Raw genomic sequence first — 17,144 nt, 5'->3', positions numbered from 1 at the left:
GTGTCAGTTGACCAAAATCAGAGTCAACAATAACCATTATAAAATTGCAGTTTTTTAAATCACTGCAATTCTTGTACTGAGCCAAAGGCCAAGGTGGCTCCATCAAGAACCTCAAATTGAGACAAAAGGGTCAAGCTAATTGGTATCAAACCAGTGAGACGACTGTCATATTCAACAATAAACTCTTCAACATTGTAAGATTAGCAAAAGCATGGGAGATCGTCCCTGAGAAATGCCACTTAACAAAATTGACTGTTTACAACATTTCCCATCTGAATCACAATTAACATACTTGCAGCCTTCACAAGCATCATTTTCTTTCAAAAGGTTTGCTGACACTGTAGAAATATATATATAGTGGATCACATAACAATTTGCCTAATAACTTTTTTTATTCATTTTGATACATAAGCTGATGAGAAAAATATTGTCACAATTTCGTGTAGTTATTACATAAATACTGTATATGTGACTCATAATAGTAGAAATAACAATAAAGTGCACTCGGTAAAGTCAAGACCAGTTTACTTTCTTATTTGGGACTAAAAACTATACTGCTAGAAAATTCTGCAGGAAGTGAAGTTGAACAAGAAGACAAGAAAGGACTGGGTGGTACTTGCAAGGAATCAACACTCCCTTCCAACATTTCTATCACTTTGCTCATGGTTGGTCTGTTTGCAGGGTCAGCCTGTACACACCACAAGCTCACAATTATCATCTTCTTCACTTTTGTTTTATCTTCTTCATCACTAATTCTCTTCAGGCTAACTTCTTCGTCCAATTCAAGTCGTCTATAAACCCAATGTGGAAAATATATTTCACTAGTATTATTAGCTTGGACATTGACATTTTGTCTTCCACCAACTATTTCTAAGACCATCATCCCATAACTATAGACATCAGACTTGTACGAAATTACTCCAAAGTTTCTACTAAAGATTTCAGGAGCAATGTATCCAATAGTCCCTCTTGGACCCAACATAGAGCTTAGACTTTCTTGTCTGCTGCAAATCTTAGCAAGGCCAAAATCTGAGATTTTGGGCACAAATTCTGCATCAAGAAGAATATTGTGAGGCTTGATATCGAAATGCAAGATCCTTGTGTTGCAACCGCGATGCAAGTACTCTAATCCCCTAGCAATGCCAAGTGAAATTTGGTAGTGTGTTTCCCAATCCAACTTATGATTATTTTCAGTTGCATCTTCTTCAAAAACAAACTTCTCAAGGGATCCATTAACCAGGAACTCATAAATGAGAGCTTTTTTTGCACCCTCAAAACAAAAACCCAATAAAGAGACAATGTTGACATGAGAAGTTCTGCTAATGGTTGCCACCTCATTGATGAAATCTTCTCCATTAGTGGTCTTTGATTCATTTAACACCTTCACAGCAATAAGAGAGCCATCATGTAACTTTCCTTTGTAGACACTACCAAAACCTCCTTGGCCTAATTTTTCTTTGAAGGAGTTGGTCATTTTCTTAACCTCAGAATAGCTATATCTTCTAACTTGGAGTGGCCCACAGTTCCTTAGAAAAGTCTCAATGTTTCGATGAGCAGGATTCTGCTTCTTCCAAAAGAAATTTAATTTTTTTATTGGAAACTTCCTCTGGCAGAAGAGCATCATTATCATGATTAGCCCAATTGCAGCTGCATTAGTGAAGAAAATGACAAACTTAAACTTCAAATCATATTAAAAAAAATTACACAAACTTAAACTACTACAGTCTCATTTGAAAATGTAAGACTCCTATGTTGTGTTAAGTATATCTGGTGAAATGTTTATTTTGTTTAAAGTAAATTATCCATAGAACTGTATAGAAGAGTGATTATCTTTCACCTTAAATACTTAAAATCACGGATTGACAATAATTTTACCTATTGCAACAATAACCTTGAACTCTCTTCCTTTTCCTGCAAAACAACCAAAGTACAGTAAAAGCACTATTCATTCAAATAAGTAGAAAAAAAATGCTGCAATATAGATGACATTTGAGTAAAATCATAAAGGAAATGGCTTACTCATTCTTCTCCCACTCAGCCACAAATATTAAAGAATCTCACAACTTCAGACATTTTCTAGTATATCCATTTAAAATTGTATGCCATTATATGTAAGTACGCACCTAGATTATTGTGCAAAATTTGTAAACTCTTATTTACTTAGTAAAATTCTCTTCTGCATTTTAACTGTTATTGATTTCATAGTTTAATTTAATTCACTTGAGTTTGTGTAACTCAATTTAATACAAAAAAGAGAAAGCTAGATAGATCTAAATGAGTATAAACTAGGCTAATGATAATCTTACCTGTTGCTGCTTTGACCGGATCGTTGTTGCTCTCTCCTCCTACAAATAAAATCATGGAAGTATTAGCAAATATTCATTAAACAAAATAGGCTTCCTTCGAACAATTAGATAAAATAAATGGCCGAAATAACTAAAATTCTAGAAGTAGAATGAGGTGCATAGTAAGAAGTATAAGGTTTCATCTCAAAATCAATTGGTGATGAGTGGAGTTACCTATACTCTTATAAATTATTGAATATCCCCACGCATGTTCTATATACTAATCACCATAATTCTATCTCCAGAACTCATCTTGGGTTGGGACAAAGGAGAAAGTAATATCTAGGAGAACTTTGAAAAAGGTATTGTATCATGTGCAAGGACTTGAATCTCTGCTTGTAAATTCACCTCTTTGGATTCATTGCAGAAGACCCGACCAATTTTATATAAAGCAAATCTTATTATCCTCACTGAAATTATTTTGTTGTCTCTAAACCATTTTAACTAACCAGGATTTGAAAAAAAAACAATATGAACAGAACACAGAATACAGTGACATTACTAGATATGCAAAGATTTATACCAGGGGAAACCGGAGTAGTACCATTCGTTGAAGTCCCATTATGTTCCAAGCTAGAAGAAGTATGATTCTTCAATAGTGGATTACCAGTAGTAATTAAATTCACTGTCAATTGAAACGTAGGAATTGTTCCACTGAGATTGTTATGAGAAACATTAAGAAGCTGAAGACTATGCAAGTGTGTTAAGCTCTCCGGTATGGGACCGGTCAAGTTATTGTCATTCAACCACAAATTCTGCAACTGTGTAAGATTGGAAAAAGCAGGGGAGATCCTCCCAGTGAAACCCCGTTTCTGAAAAGTCACATTCACAACGTTTCTGTGCAAATCGCAACCAACAGAAATCCAGCCTTCGCACGCATCATTCCCTCGCCAAGAACTAGCCAGCGAAAGAGGATATCCCAAGTCTCCAGCAACTTCAAGCAGTACCGCTACTTGCCAATTACAAGGTCCTGGAGTGTCCATACAAAAGCTATTTTCTCCAAGATTGGGTTTGGCGACGTAAGGGAACGAAGGCAGAGGACCCTGCAACAGATTGTTCGCCAAAGACACATTTCGCAAGCTTGGAATCGAGATCAATGACCTTGGAACAACACCGGTGAGTTTGTTATCCTGGAGATTGATGTTGAAAAGGGTGTCCAGTTTAGACAGGTCCGGGATTGGACCGGTGAAATTGTTGCCGGAAAGCCAGACTTGGGACAACTTGGTCATATTCGAGACAACGCCGATTGTACCGATTAATTTATTTGTGTCGAGCATGAGGTACTGAATCCCAGATTCAGCAAAGCTCGGAGGCAAAACCCCACTGAGATTATTGTGAGAAAGCGTCAGACCATACAATTTCGGGAAGGAACCGAAACCGAAGATGTCTGGTATGGGACCCTTTACGTTACAATTGACCAGGCTTATATTAACCAAGCTTGGAGAATCAGTAAGCTCAATGGGAAAAACCCAACGGTCGAGATTGATGTTTTGATTCATAGTCAAGACCATCAAACTGGTGAGTCCTTGGAAACAACGAGGGGGTACGGACGTGAAATTGTTGTAGTCAAGGAAGATTTCTTCGAGCAAAGAAAGGTCGGCGAAGGAAGGCAATGGCCCAGAGAAGCGGTTGCCTTTGAGATTGAAGGAATTTAGTTCAGAGAGAGAAGCGAGATTGGAAGGGAGAGTTCCCGTTAGATTGTGATGGGCTAAGTTGATGGCGGAGACTCGGCCGGAGGAGCTACACTTTACGCCTTTCCATTTGGAGCAATAGTGAGCAGAGTGAGACCAGCCGATTGGGGCAGGAGATATGGCCTCGAGGAGGCTCGACATCATGGCGTCGTCATTGTCTACGGTAGCGACGGAGACGGCAATGCTGGCAGCAAGAACGAGAAAGAACCGGGAAGCTGAAGCTCTCGGAGTCAACTGAGAGAGTTTCATTTGTTGAATGTGTGAACCAGAGTTTCCCTGCTACGTCCAAACGGTACTTCGCGCGCTTTTGATTATCCATGTACAGTTTTACCCTTGAGTCAAGGCAAGACTTTAGAAAACGGGTAGACTTTTTGGGGAAGACCAATTTTTTAAAAAAATTATTAAAGAAATTATCTTTTTCACTTTTCTGTAAATATTGTAAATTATTAATAATGAAATAACATAATACAAAAGACATTTTTTTAGAACCTGTTCAATTTAATTATACATTAGATTTAAAAAAAATTCATCAAATTCAATTCAATTTAATGTTATGTAAAATATGCACATATATCTTTTTTTTTTCTTAAGAAAACAAATTTTTTCCCTTGAAATTACAAATTTCTAAGAGTGACTCTCAATATCTTGAAAGTTAAGTCAAATTGCAAAAAGTAATCGACTTATTTGTGTGGCAGGTCTTTAAATTATATAGAGTTTGGCAAGTTGGTCTCCGAACTTTCTTTTGTTTTGCAAATTGCCCCCCAAACTTTGTTTTTTTGGTAGCATTAGTCATTCTTTGTTAATTACTAACAGTTGGGGACCATTGCTACCAAGAAAATCAAAGTTAGGAGACCAATTTACCAAAAAAAGAATTCAGAGACCTACTTGCCAAAAAAAATTGTAAATCCTAAAATTGGCATATTTTATAGAAATATCTTTTATTGTGCTTTTCGGAATTCACTTTCCCTTTCTTGTGATTTGTGGAATATTTACATTCCCTATTTAATTGTATCTTATCACAATTTGTTTATAAAGGGAATAAATATCTTGCAAATATTCCGTACTTACTCAAAGTCATTTCTATAATATTTGTCTGTATATTCGTGGAAACTAAATCTTTGTTGTCATTAATTGTTATACTAAAGAAATTATATTTTGATCTTTTCATACAAAAAATATATTAGTGTTTATATTTTGTTGGAATATGTATTTTGTCTCATTACGATATTGTATTTTGACAAATTATTTTTTAGATCCTATATTTTCTAAAATGGTTTAAATAGAACCCTAAATCCGATTTTGGTCAAAGTTTTCTTAACCGAAATCACAAATAATTCACCAAACTAACAATTCAAAACAAAAATAAATTCATTCCGCTTAAAAAATGTATTGTTATATTCATTTTTTTCTTCATCAAAATTGAGTTTATGGATCTATTTGAACTATGTTACAAAATATAGAGGCTAAAAATGAATATTTTAAAACACAAGATCCAAAAAGTAATAAAAAAAAACACAATATCCAAAAAAATATAAACCCTCTAAATATTTTATATAATGAAATAATAAAATACAAGAGATTTTTTTAGCAAATTTACAGAAGTGACTCAACCTTTCAAAAAAAAAATAATAAATTGAGTCTCAACATCTTCAAAGCTAAATGGAGGCCTTACATACATTCAGAGAGTGCTTTCCTCCACTGGGATAAGTTTGAGTCAATTATTGTGAACCACTGTCCTACACAATTAAGCCAATGGTGTAGCACATGAACTCATAGATGAGAGTTCTTTTTTTTTTTGCACCCTCAAAACAAATTATGATCAATTATGATTACGACAAACTTTGAAGCTTTGTATTCTAAATTCATGAATATATTTGGAGTGTTTTTTGGAACAAAATAAAATAAAATAAAATGAAAAGCTTAATGAGAATCATCAGAAAGCAACTTTCATTGCTGTCTATGCCAATATGGGGTTTGCACCAATATGGGGCGGGTAATTGGTGGGAAGTGCTCCTCCCGTTCCCGTTCTCGTCCCCATTTATATTTTTAATCTCCATTCTTATTTATTTCTCGTCAGAAGTGGGGTGGGGAATTTCTTATTAGGGCGGGGAATCCTCACAAAGAATTCATTTAATTAAAATAAAAATCACAAATTATTTATAAATTAAAATATTGCACAATATTTATTATTTAAAATATTAAACATTATCTTAAATAAAATTTAAAATATTAAAAAAATTACTACAACAACACATAAAGAAATATATAAAATACATATAAAATATTAAAATATATATATATAAATTTAAACGGGGTCCGTCGGGACGGGGAGTGTTATCCCGGTCCCATTTAAAAATCGAGGATTGAAAATTATCCCTGTCCCCTCCCCATTCGAGGCGGATCCCTGCGGGGGCCGTCCTCGTGAGGAAAATGTGCATCACTGGTTGTGGCTGGGCTGGGCTGGAGTAATCTGGCTATATAGTATAGTAACATATGTCCCTCTTGATCTTCTCAAATTTGGTATTCGCTATGTTCTTAGTGGAAAAGCTTGGGACAATCTCTTGGAGAACAAGGTAACTTTTTGTGTGATTGGAGAACAAGTCAATTCATTGTTAAAGTTCTCATTTTGTTTTCTTGGTTGCTTTCTTGCGTTCTCATTATGACAGTCTGTCTTTACCACAAAGATAAAGACTATGAAAAAGAAGAGAGAGAAGCACAATGGGCAGCAGCACAAAGAACACTCCATGGTCCTCGACCACTGGAATCCAACAAAATTTTCCTTAGAAAAAGTAGTTTCAGGGAGCTCTCAGAGACTGCAGAACAAGCCGGGCACCGAGTTAAGGTTGCAAAATAAAATGTTTTTACTCATATTTTGATCATAAGAATTGTAATGATTGAATTTGTCAAGTTAAATTTGTTTCGATTTATGATTGCAGGCTTAGAGATTTGCATACACTCAAGGGTCATGTTGAGTCAGTGGTGAAGCTGAAAGGTCTTGACATAGATATCATTCAACAACATTACAACAATGATGATGATGATGATGATATGTAATAAACAAACATGAAAATTCACAAATCAACCATTGATTAAGCCACTAAATAATGCACTAAATCATTCTGTTATAACTTCTTTGACAATTTTATTTTACCTTTTCAGAATTGTGTTCTGTGTTAGAAATTAAATATCTTTCTGTAGAAGATATTGTGAAGTTGAGGGTTGAGAGTGAAGATGGAGAGCTTTTGAGTTATATAACCTTAAGATTAACCGGTTTTAACAATATAAATTGTTTATATTTAAGTAATATTTATTTTTTTATTATATTTTTTTTTACAATTTTAACAAGACAATTACTAAAATAACATTTCACTGAAAATCCTGTATATATAATATCTTCTCTCATTTTCGCAGCCCCCGTTTTCCCACTCCCTTTTTCTTCCATTTCTTCATTACAATATTAATAATACAATATTGACCTCACAATACAAAAATAATTGAAAAGAAGCAAAACAACAAAAGTATATTCACTCCCATTGCCACGCCAAGGTATATTTCTCACTTTGTAGTTTTTGTTTTTTATCCTTTTTCTTTCAGCTTTTATATATATTTATATATATACATATAAATGAGTTGATTTCTTGAATTAAATTGACTGTAAGTAGCCATTTTTTGTATTAAACTTTTGTGTAATCTATTACACTTTGCTATAATATATTTTTTTTTTACAATCTTAATAATAATGCAAACCATATATTTATGAAAATCTCTCAATGAACTAATTTTATTAAATTAGATTGAGATTTTCAAATAATATACAATATGTGTTGTTGCCTATGGTTTGATATTTAAAATGAATACTTACATTGCATTGATTAATTGTACTACTTCATTATCTTTTTTTTTTTTTTTTAAAAAGACATATTGGATATGTGATGTAGAATGGGTAACTAGCTTTATAAAAAAGCTTAAAGGAATGTCTAGACAAAAAAACAACACAAAAAATAATGACACGGAATCCAGCTGTGTGGATTACTTGTTGGACATAACCTGTTCGAGGTTGTAAATCTAAATTCAGAAAATAATAGTAAGTGACAAAGCAAGATCTCAATTATGCACATGAGATTTGAGTTGATCTTTGGATTGCTAACACTATTTTTACATTATTTTGTATAGTTGCTAGATAGCCAGAGTTTCTAAATTCCAGACTTGGCAAAGGTCGGAGGCAGAACCCCACTGAGATGACTGAGATGATTGGAAGATGTTAGAGAAAAAATATCTCACATGGAAAGTGTGTGGGTACATTTAATAATACATAAAATCATAGGTCACTCCACTCAGATGTAACCCATGCTTCTTACCATGCTCCAAAAAGAGTCCAAAAAAAGAGCTATCTAATCCAAAACCAAAAGAGTCACTTGTGATTCATACATATGTGCATATCTTAATTGAAAAAAAATCACGAGTACCCAAATTTCATGTCTCCTCCATGTCCTACCAATTATTTAAAGACACCTCATTTATTTATTTAATATATATTTAAATTATTTACAATTTTCTCTTTTCCCAACTATAAATAAATGTGGTGTCTTAAAATAATTTGTGAGACATGGAAGGGACAAAAAATTAGCGACAGCAGATTTTTTTTCATCTTAATTCTCAGTTAAAACATTAATATATTCTCTTCTTCTTTTTTGTAGAAAAAAAATATTTATAATCATACACTTTGTGGTGATCAAACTATTACCAAACAAGAACAGTTACAAAACAAGTAAACTTCATAGATAAATTGCAGAAAATTGAACAGCTGCCTTTGGAGATTGCAATGGCAGCAGAGACTTAACTTTACAACTGTGTGAACAGAGATCTTGATGACAGAAAATGAGAGAATTTACAACTGCTTATTGCAGATGTTGAGACGTTTCAAGAAACTGAAAAATAATAAATGAGTCATTATACACACAAAAGAGAATCAAAAGCAATATATATATAATATTGTTTGATTCTGTTTTTATATTTCCATATCTTTATTCAATTCCCTTGCTTGCATATTGGTTAATGGATTTGAATTATGGTTTGTGCTCTTATTTGGTCAAATTTGACAATCAGGTGAAATTTTTAAATGCAAGTCTAAAAGCTCTCTCTTGCCTTTAATTCTGATTTGGCAATCTTGGTTTTTATTGTGGGCTTTCGCCAAATAAGCATCTCGGGATTAGGATTTTTATTCAGTTGCAATTCTAGAGTAAGAAGTTTTTCCGAAACTAATTTTGAGTCTTTCAATGGTTGCTTTCTTGTAAAATTGGAATGTCATTGTAGACAAATAAAGAGGCATGGTATTCCATAGAGACAAACTTACATGTATTAGAATGGAGGGGTCCCTCTATATGTGTATTCTGTTGTTGTTGTTGCAGATATACTTTCTTGATGTACTCTTGTGTTGATGTAATAATCAATAACCATCCATCAACTACTATTGATGATATGAACAACTATTCTTTTAATGACCTCTACTACATATGCTTGTGTGTATACATATATTTATGCACTTATGTCATGTATCACTAAAGTCCTGTAATAAAGAAATAATTCATAATCATATATGTATATCCAAATTTTACATTGATTATAGATCCACCAAAATTGTGATAAGATATATTCAAGTGTTTGACTCACTGCTTATCAATATAATTAAATTTTACTCAATTAAATTTATTGATAAATCAAAATTTGATATTATACAATCTATGTATATAAAATTAATATAATGTTCAGATTCAGCTGAACCAATCACTGTTGACGCCGTTTTTCGTCAACAGTGAAAGAAGAGCACGTAAACAATAATCAGTAATGGCCAATAAAAATATAATAATACAAACACGATTTTTTACGTGGTTCAGCAGTTAAATCTGCCTAGTCCACGAGTCTTTGTTATTAAACTCAAGATGATCTCTGAAAATTCTTCAAGGATGAATTCTTCAGAGTTTTCTCTCAAGATCACAAAAATTCGGTCCTTTACAATGGTGCATGACCTCTCTATTTATAGAGAAGATTTTAGAATACTCTCCCACATACTTTGGGAAGTTACTCTTTATATGCAAATAAATTAAATGGCATTAAATGCCTACAATCCGATATAACAGGAAACGTCCCCTGAAGACCAGGGGGCGTATAACTGATCAAATTAATATCCCTTGATTGTAGGGGATTTACAGTAATAAATGTAGACCGCGTCTTGTTATTGGTGATTTACTAGGATATTCAAAGTTATTATCCTATACCACCAAGACCTTATTCTCCCAGGTTTCCTATTGACTTTCGAGCTATAACATCTCCCGAGGCCACATGACTTCGAGCTCGTACGCGTGTCAGGCTCGGAGCCCCTGATCCGAGGTCATCCCTGAGAACAGACGCACCTTGGGGCCTACCTTTCGAGCTCGTGAGGATTTCGAGGCTACCATCTTCGAAGTTGTCTCTGCTTCGCAGGCTCGATGTTTAGATTTCGAACATATTCCACACTTTATGAGTTCATTCATTATGAATCCAGCTTTCGAGGTCACAATTCTCATGGCTCAAAATCTGGGTATAACATCTTGCCCCCTCAAAAGTATGAGAAGGAAACTTTTGAACTACTTTCTTCGGAAATCGTACCGTCACATACTTGAGAATGGACACATGTCAGTTGGGTATTGCCTATTCAGGGTACTCGAGTACCTTGGAAATCTGCCCACGATCATTCGTCTGCCACCTTTCTGGTACCATCGTATCAGTAATCCCTATCCGTTGGATCTTGCAAGGATTTTATTCAATGTCCCAGATTAATCCCCTTTTACCGTCTATATATAAGACCCCATTCATCATCTTCCTTTTATTTTTCGTTCATCAGAGGAAAGAACAAAAACAAAACCAGAAACTCTCCCTGGGAACTTCTTGCTTGTGCATGTTTTCTCGGCCGAAGAAACAGAGTACCGTCAGTCTATTCGAGACCGTAAGCTCATACCTGCAGCCTCTCCTCCAATCAACGACTTCTCTGCAATCGCCATTATTGTGTAAGTGTTTGATATTTATATATATTTTTATCAGTTTCCGGCTTTGCTGTTTTTGTTCGTGGGAATGCGCTAGTTCATTTCGCAGTTCGATATTCTAGGATGCTTCGATCAATAGGTATTTAGATTTAGGTTTTTCCATTATTGGTTCTAAATCCAGTTTATATGTAGAACAAACCCAAACATGGTCTCTTTTTTCTGGGTTTTCAAAATTTAAAAGACGTATCTTGCACACCAAGATATTTGGGTACAAAATCTTGGTTTTAAAGAATACACGATACCCAATGTTACCTTTTCTGAATAACCGCCACCTTTTTTCCCTGATATTTCGGGATTTTCAAAAAGTTATGTCCACTCTCCTCCTTTTTCCCGTAGAATACACGTTCTGACTCTTTCATAGGGTCTTAGTATCGAGCTCGTTTTGTTCTTAAACTTCCGAGCTTGTCCTGTCAAGCTCGTAATTCTTGGACTCTTGCATGCATGGACCTCACCATTTTTTCTTTCTCGGTAGATGTCACAGAATCTGGAAAGACGGTGGGGGTCGTTGCTGGCAATCCCTTACTCGCCCAAAACCCCGAGCTCGGAGTCACTATTTGCTCGGAATCAACGTCGAATTCGCGAGTACGATCTCGCGCGCGAACAAGAGGAGATTCGAGCTCATTATCGCCGCCAAATTGACGAGGTCATAGAGAAGAAAAGGAGAACCCTTCGACAGGCCATTTATCCAGAGTCCAATTCAGGGCTCAGGCCGATCCCGCTCGACCCTAAATTGAAAGTGACCGTTGCGTATGGTCCAGGAGAGCTCCAATTTTCACTCATGGGGGAGCCTTCTACCTCGCAGCCGAGGAGGGAAATCTTCGAGGCCGAGCACTATTGGAGCTCGGTTACCTCGATAAACCAGATAACTAATATTCTGGTCTTCCATGGCCTCAGGTTGTCAAGCTCCTTGAGATGTCGAGCTCCGAATGCTAGCGAACGCAGCTGCCATGCTCCAGGGACTGGAAACCCTGACAACAGGCTGAGGTACGCGGCATGGAGTCAGGAATACATGAAGGCAGGAGCGCTACTGCCTTTGAAGTCTTTTTTCAAGGACTTCACGGATTTTGTTGGGTTGGCTCCGTTCCAGCTCAACACCAATTCTTACAGGGTTCTGTCTGCCCTGAGGTCGTTATACCACGAGCTGAAGTGGAAGGGGCCTTCACCGCAAGAGATTTTATATCTCTTTTGTCTGAAAAGCAATCCCTCCCGAGCTCAGGGAGGAGATGGATTTTACTACCTTTCGAGCTACCCCAAGGAGAAGAAGATGTTTGAGGACCTTCCTAATCACCCGCCTGACTTCAAAAAAGCCTTCTTCTGGACAGACGGCATGTCCCCGTCTCGATGCTACTCATTCAGACGAATTCGCAAGTATTCCAATCTTCTTTATCTCTGTGCTCGGGCTCTTATTTGTAGGTTCGTACTTAGTTGCAATGTGTCTTATTTTCCAGCTAATTTTCACCGCCCTACACCCGAAGACACCATGAAGGAGCATAGAGATACTCTGCTCCAACTCCCTTACGGCAGGAGGTCTCTCTCGTACCTTTTGCATGAGGATAAGCTCCGAGATTGCGGGCTTTTGGGAGATGGCCAGTCCACCTCGGACTAGTCCAATAAAAAGTATGATCATTGGGAGCAGGTGCCTTTGCCCACAGGCATCCTGTAACGCCCCAACTCCAGGGACCATTACGGTGTGCCTTGTAAACAGTGCTAAACTCGCTAATCGAGTCATTTGGCCAAAATCGTGAAACTAAGTATGACTAGCAGTTTAGGGATTAAAAATTTGGTTAGGATGTAACGTTTCACTAAAACGTTTAATATATATATTGGGATCCCGAAAATATAATTTCAGAGTTTATTACAGAAAACATTTACAACAGGCCGTTCTAAGCGGCAAAACAGGGTTCAACCCTAGTTCCACTTTAAACCTCGGTCGTGGTGGTCGAGCAGCTGCATATGTACACGTCATCACCTAAGCTCTCCAACTCAAGGATGGTCCAGTTTCCCCTTGCCTTTACCTGCACCACGTAGCACCCGTGAGCCGAAGCCCAGCAAGAAAACCCAATAAAGCATGATATAATATCAACAACGATCATAATAACCATTCAGGACTATCAGTCCAAGCAAATAGGTGACAATAGCCAAAAGTCACAATAATGAGCATCGCTCCCTTTAGCCATGTGACAATAGGGTCACCAGGGCTTAACCGATAAGTGATTCTTTCTTAAGTTTGTTTAGGACAGGTACAAGGTGATTAGTCACCAACATAACCTTCCTCACGACTCTAGAGTCGAAACTATGGACAACGTCCCTTAGCCATGTGACAAACGGTCACCGGGGTCATATACCTTGGCTATAGTCATCTGGTCGTAGACCAGGAAAGCGCTTATAAGTTCTTCGACTTTAGGGTCGGTCTAGCATTAATGCCATAGAGCCATTCAATGCGTGATTCTCGACTTTAGAGTCGGTCCCTGACTAGTCAGTGTCTTTCACTAGTAAGACATGCCACCAATCACATATCACATATTCCATATCCATAAACGAGGTATTTAGCATGCTTACTAAACAGGTATTAGTACTATTAGGGCCATGCATCAACACAGAGACTCAAGCTCTGAACGATATCATACTCAGTATATAAAGCATGTCCCAATCACATGTTTCTCATACATCATATGCAATAAATCCAGCAATCTAACATGCACCAATAACAGCCATGCATGTCACGTTTAATAGTCAACCAGCATGCGTCAAGAATAGCCATGCATGTCATACATAATAATCAACCGACATACTTCAATAATAACCATGCATGTCATACTCATTAATCAACCAACATGCATCATAATAACCACGCATGTCATACATAACAATCAACCGACATGCATCAATAATAACCATGCATGTCTCATACATAATAGCCAACCGGCATGCATCAATAATAACCATGCATGCCTCATACATAATAATCAACCGACATGCATCAATGATAACCATGCATGTCTCATATACACAGGGTGCAGTTTTCTTACCTTAGATTCGAGCTAGAACCAATATAAGAACGACCCTTGAGAACGATCAACCTTTAAGCCCTTAGCGGTCACCTAATCATAACCAAATATGGAACATAATCAATAACATGATAATCAAAGGTTCCACACCAATATCTAGCCCCCAAGAGGTCAATCCAAACTAATCCAAGTAGTAGGGACACTCCCGAGGCCCATAACTAAGTTCCCGGGGTCAAAACGAGCAAACGGGGTGAAAACAGGGCAAGGGCTGCGGCCCTAGCACCTTGGGCCGCGGCCCCCAGGGTTCTCTGAGGCTAGGGCCGCGGCGCCCTCCATCAAGGGCCGCGGCGCCCAGCAAGGGTCACTTCCTGACACCTGCTTCTTCGAACTAGGGCCGCGGCGCACAAGAACAGGGCCGCGGCCCCCAACCCTGGGCCATTCCCAAACGCGTTTTAAACACTCCAAATCTTCCAAAAACATTCCCAAACATTCCCCAATCATCAAATCAAAGTTCCCAAACTCCCCAATGGTCCAAAACCACCAAAACCCAAGGCTCAAACCAACCAAAAACTCAACAATTAACAAAGTCCAATTCTAAGCTTTAAAAACTTAAAACTTAAAACTTAGATTACCTTTGATTGGGTTGTTTCTCATCAAATCCTTCGGTTAAGAAGCTTCTAATCTTTCCTAGGATCGCTATGCCTCGACCCTCACTTGATTCCGACTCCCAGAACTCAAGATTTCCTCAAAAAGGCTCAAACGGTAAAACGGTCTGTTTTGAGAGAGAACGAGAGGTTTCTAACGTACGTTCTTATCTGTCAAGCTACTTCAAGCTTAAGTAACCTCAAATAAAACCTAGTGCTCGGGGTCCCGAAAACACCCCCGGGGACACTATAGTCAAAACTTCCAGAATTTCACCCTGATCTCAAATATTCCCAATCTATCACCAAATAAACATTTCTATTACCCCAAAATTGACCCCGTTATGACAAAACCGCTAATCCATTATATATGACCGTCTCATGTCGAATAGCTCGAATATATCTCCATAATAATTAAATCTCATTCACAAATTACAATATGCACCCAATTTACAAATATGCCCTCAATAGGCCAAATTACCAAAATGCCCTTATAAGTATAAATACACCCATATGCATGCATTCACTATCATATAATAATATAATTCACATGAACATGCATATGATTATTAAATATCATAATAAATCAATTATGGCCCTCCCAGCCTCCTAATCAAGGTCCTAAACCTTATTAGGAAATTTGGGGCATTACACATCCTCCCTCCGAGGAGAGAGGTGAGGCCTCCACCTTCAGCTCGCCGAAGGAGTCTGCCATCGGGGAATGAGGCTAACGATGAAGCCTCGAGCTCAGACTCAGATGAAGAAGGTAAAGTCATCCTTAGCTCGAGAATGTGGTCCCCCACCTTATTAAAACATAAACTCGATAGGTTAGTTTTACGTCCGGATGATAGAGACCACTTCTACATATGGACTTAGGTAGACGACCGAGTTCATAGGTTTGATAGTTGGCTCGGGAAATATGACACCATGTACAGCTAATTTTCTACATATTGAGATATAAGGATCGGGTATGCATGCCAAATGATCGAAGTATTAAGAAGACGATTCTGGAAGAAGCACACAGTACCCCGTACTCAGTTCATCCAGGGTCTACCAAGATGACTCATGACATCAAAGCAATTTATTGGTGGCCAGGGATGAAGAAGGACATAGCAGAGTTTGTGTCCAAGTGTCTTATATGCCAGCAAGTGAAATCAGAGCATCAGCAGCCTGCGGGCTTATTGCAACCGCTTAGCGTACCAGAATGGAATTGGGACGATATAGCTATGGACTTCGTGACAGGTTTACCAAGGACGAATAAGCAGTATGATTCCGCTTGGATAGTAATAGATAGACTAACCAAGTCGGCTCATTTCCTGCCTGTTAAGACTTCATACACGGCAGACCAATATGCAGACATCTATATCCAAGAGATAGTACGGTTGCATGGAATCCCCAAGACAATAGTGTCAGATAGAGGATCGGTGTTTACATCGAGATTTTGGGGAAGTTTACATCGAGCTATGGGTACTAAGTTAAGTCTTAGTACAGCTTTTCATCCTCAGACAGATGGGCAGTCCGAGCGTACGATTCCGATTTTAGAAGATATGCTCCGCGCATGTGTACTTGATTTCGGAGGATCATGGAATAAGTACTTGTTGCTCATCGAGTTCTAGTACAACAACAGCTACCAGTCAACAATCGGGATGGCACCTTATGAGTTGCTATATGGAAGAAGGTGTCGATCACCGTTGCACTGGGACGAGGTAGGATAAAGGCAGCTTCTAGGTCCCGAAGTTGTTAGAAAAGCTCAAGAACTAGTAGCGCTTGTTAGACAGCGTATGCTTGCTGCTCAAAGCCGTCAGAAAAGCTATGCTGATGCCAAGCGACGCGATGTGGAATTCCAAGTTGGAGATCAAGTCTTCCTGAAGATATCTCCTATGAAAGGTGTAAAGCGGTTTGGGAAGAAAGGCAAGCTTAGTCCCCGATTCATAGGTCCTTTTGAGATATTGGACAAGGGAGCAGTTGCGTATAGACTAGCCCTACTGCTAGCACTAGCAGATAGTCACAACGTGTTCCACATCTCGATGCTACGCAAGTATGTGTCAGACCCATCTCACGTCCTCAAGTATGATACGATAGCACTCCAGAAAGACTTAAGTTACGAGGAACGACCGATTAGCATCCTGGATAGGGGTGAAGCAGTTACGGTCCAAGAGCTTTCCTATAGTCAAAGTCCTATGGAGTAACAGTTCTGAACGAGAGGCAACGTGGGAGTTGGAGGAGGACATGCAAGGCCGGTATCCGGAGTTATTTGGTAAGTAAATTTCGAGGACGGAATTCTTTTTAGTAGGGGAGAATTGTAGAGTCCAAAGAACTTTAATTAGCTAGTTAGATAGTAGTATTATAGTAATAGTAGTATTATTATTATGACTGTGGA

The 17,144-nt window shown here is 37.7% G+C and overlaps 2 protein-coding genes across 3 annotated transcripts; one reads left to right on the top strand and one right to left on the bottom strand.

Moving 5' to 3' along the window:
• Positions 1-376: 376 nt before the first annotated feature.
• On the bottom strand, positions 377-4,270 carry LOC133821914 (receptor-like kinase TMK4). 2 transcript variants are annotated; one of them, XM_062254086.1, is made up of 4 exons: positions 2,869-4,270; positions 2,307-2,345; positions 1,876-1,911; positions 377-1,647 (listed from the first exon to the last, which is right to left on the bottom strand). In XM_062254086.1, exons 1-4 carry the CDS (start codon positions 4,178-4,180, stop codon positions 533-535), a joined length of 2,502 nt encoding a protein of 833 aa, XP_062110070.1. In that variant the 5' UTR covers positions 4,181-4,270; the 3' UTR covers positions 377-532. The 2 variants fall into 2 exon arrangements, with proteins under 2 accessions (XP_062110070.1, XP_062110071.1); XM_062254087.1 differs by having other exon boundaries at positions 2,890-4,270.
• LOC133821752 (ATPase 5, plasma membrane-type-like) lies at positions 4,179-7,314 on the top strand. Its single transcript, XM_062253896.1, has 5 exons — positions 4,179-4,265; positions 5,956-6,028; positions 6,482-6,619; positions 6,721-6,883; positions 6,970-7,314. The coding sequence occupies exons 1-5, from the start codon at positions 4,179-4,181 to the stop codon at positions 7,088-7,090; spliced, it is 582 nt and encodes a 193-aa protein (XP_062109880.1). The 3' UTR covers positions 7,091-7,314.
• Positions 7,315-17,144: the final 9,830 nt, after the last annotated feature.

Source organism: Humulus lupulus, chromosome 3 (assembly GCF_963169125.1).
Source record: "Humulus lupulus chromosome 3, drHumLupu1.1, whole genome shotgun sequence".
NCBI lineage: Eukaryota > Viridiplantae > Streptophyta > Magnoliopsida > Rosales > Cannabaceae > Humulus > Humulus lupulus.
The sequence above is the reverse complement of the archived record's forward strand: the minus strand, read 5'-3'. Positions and strand labels throughout refer to the sequence as shown.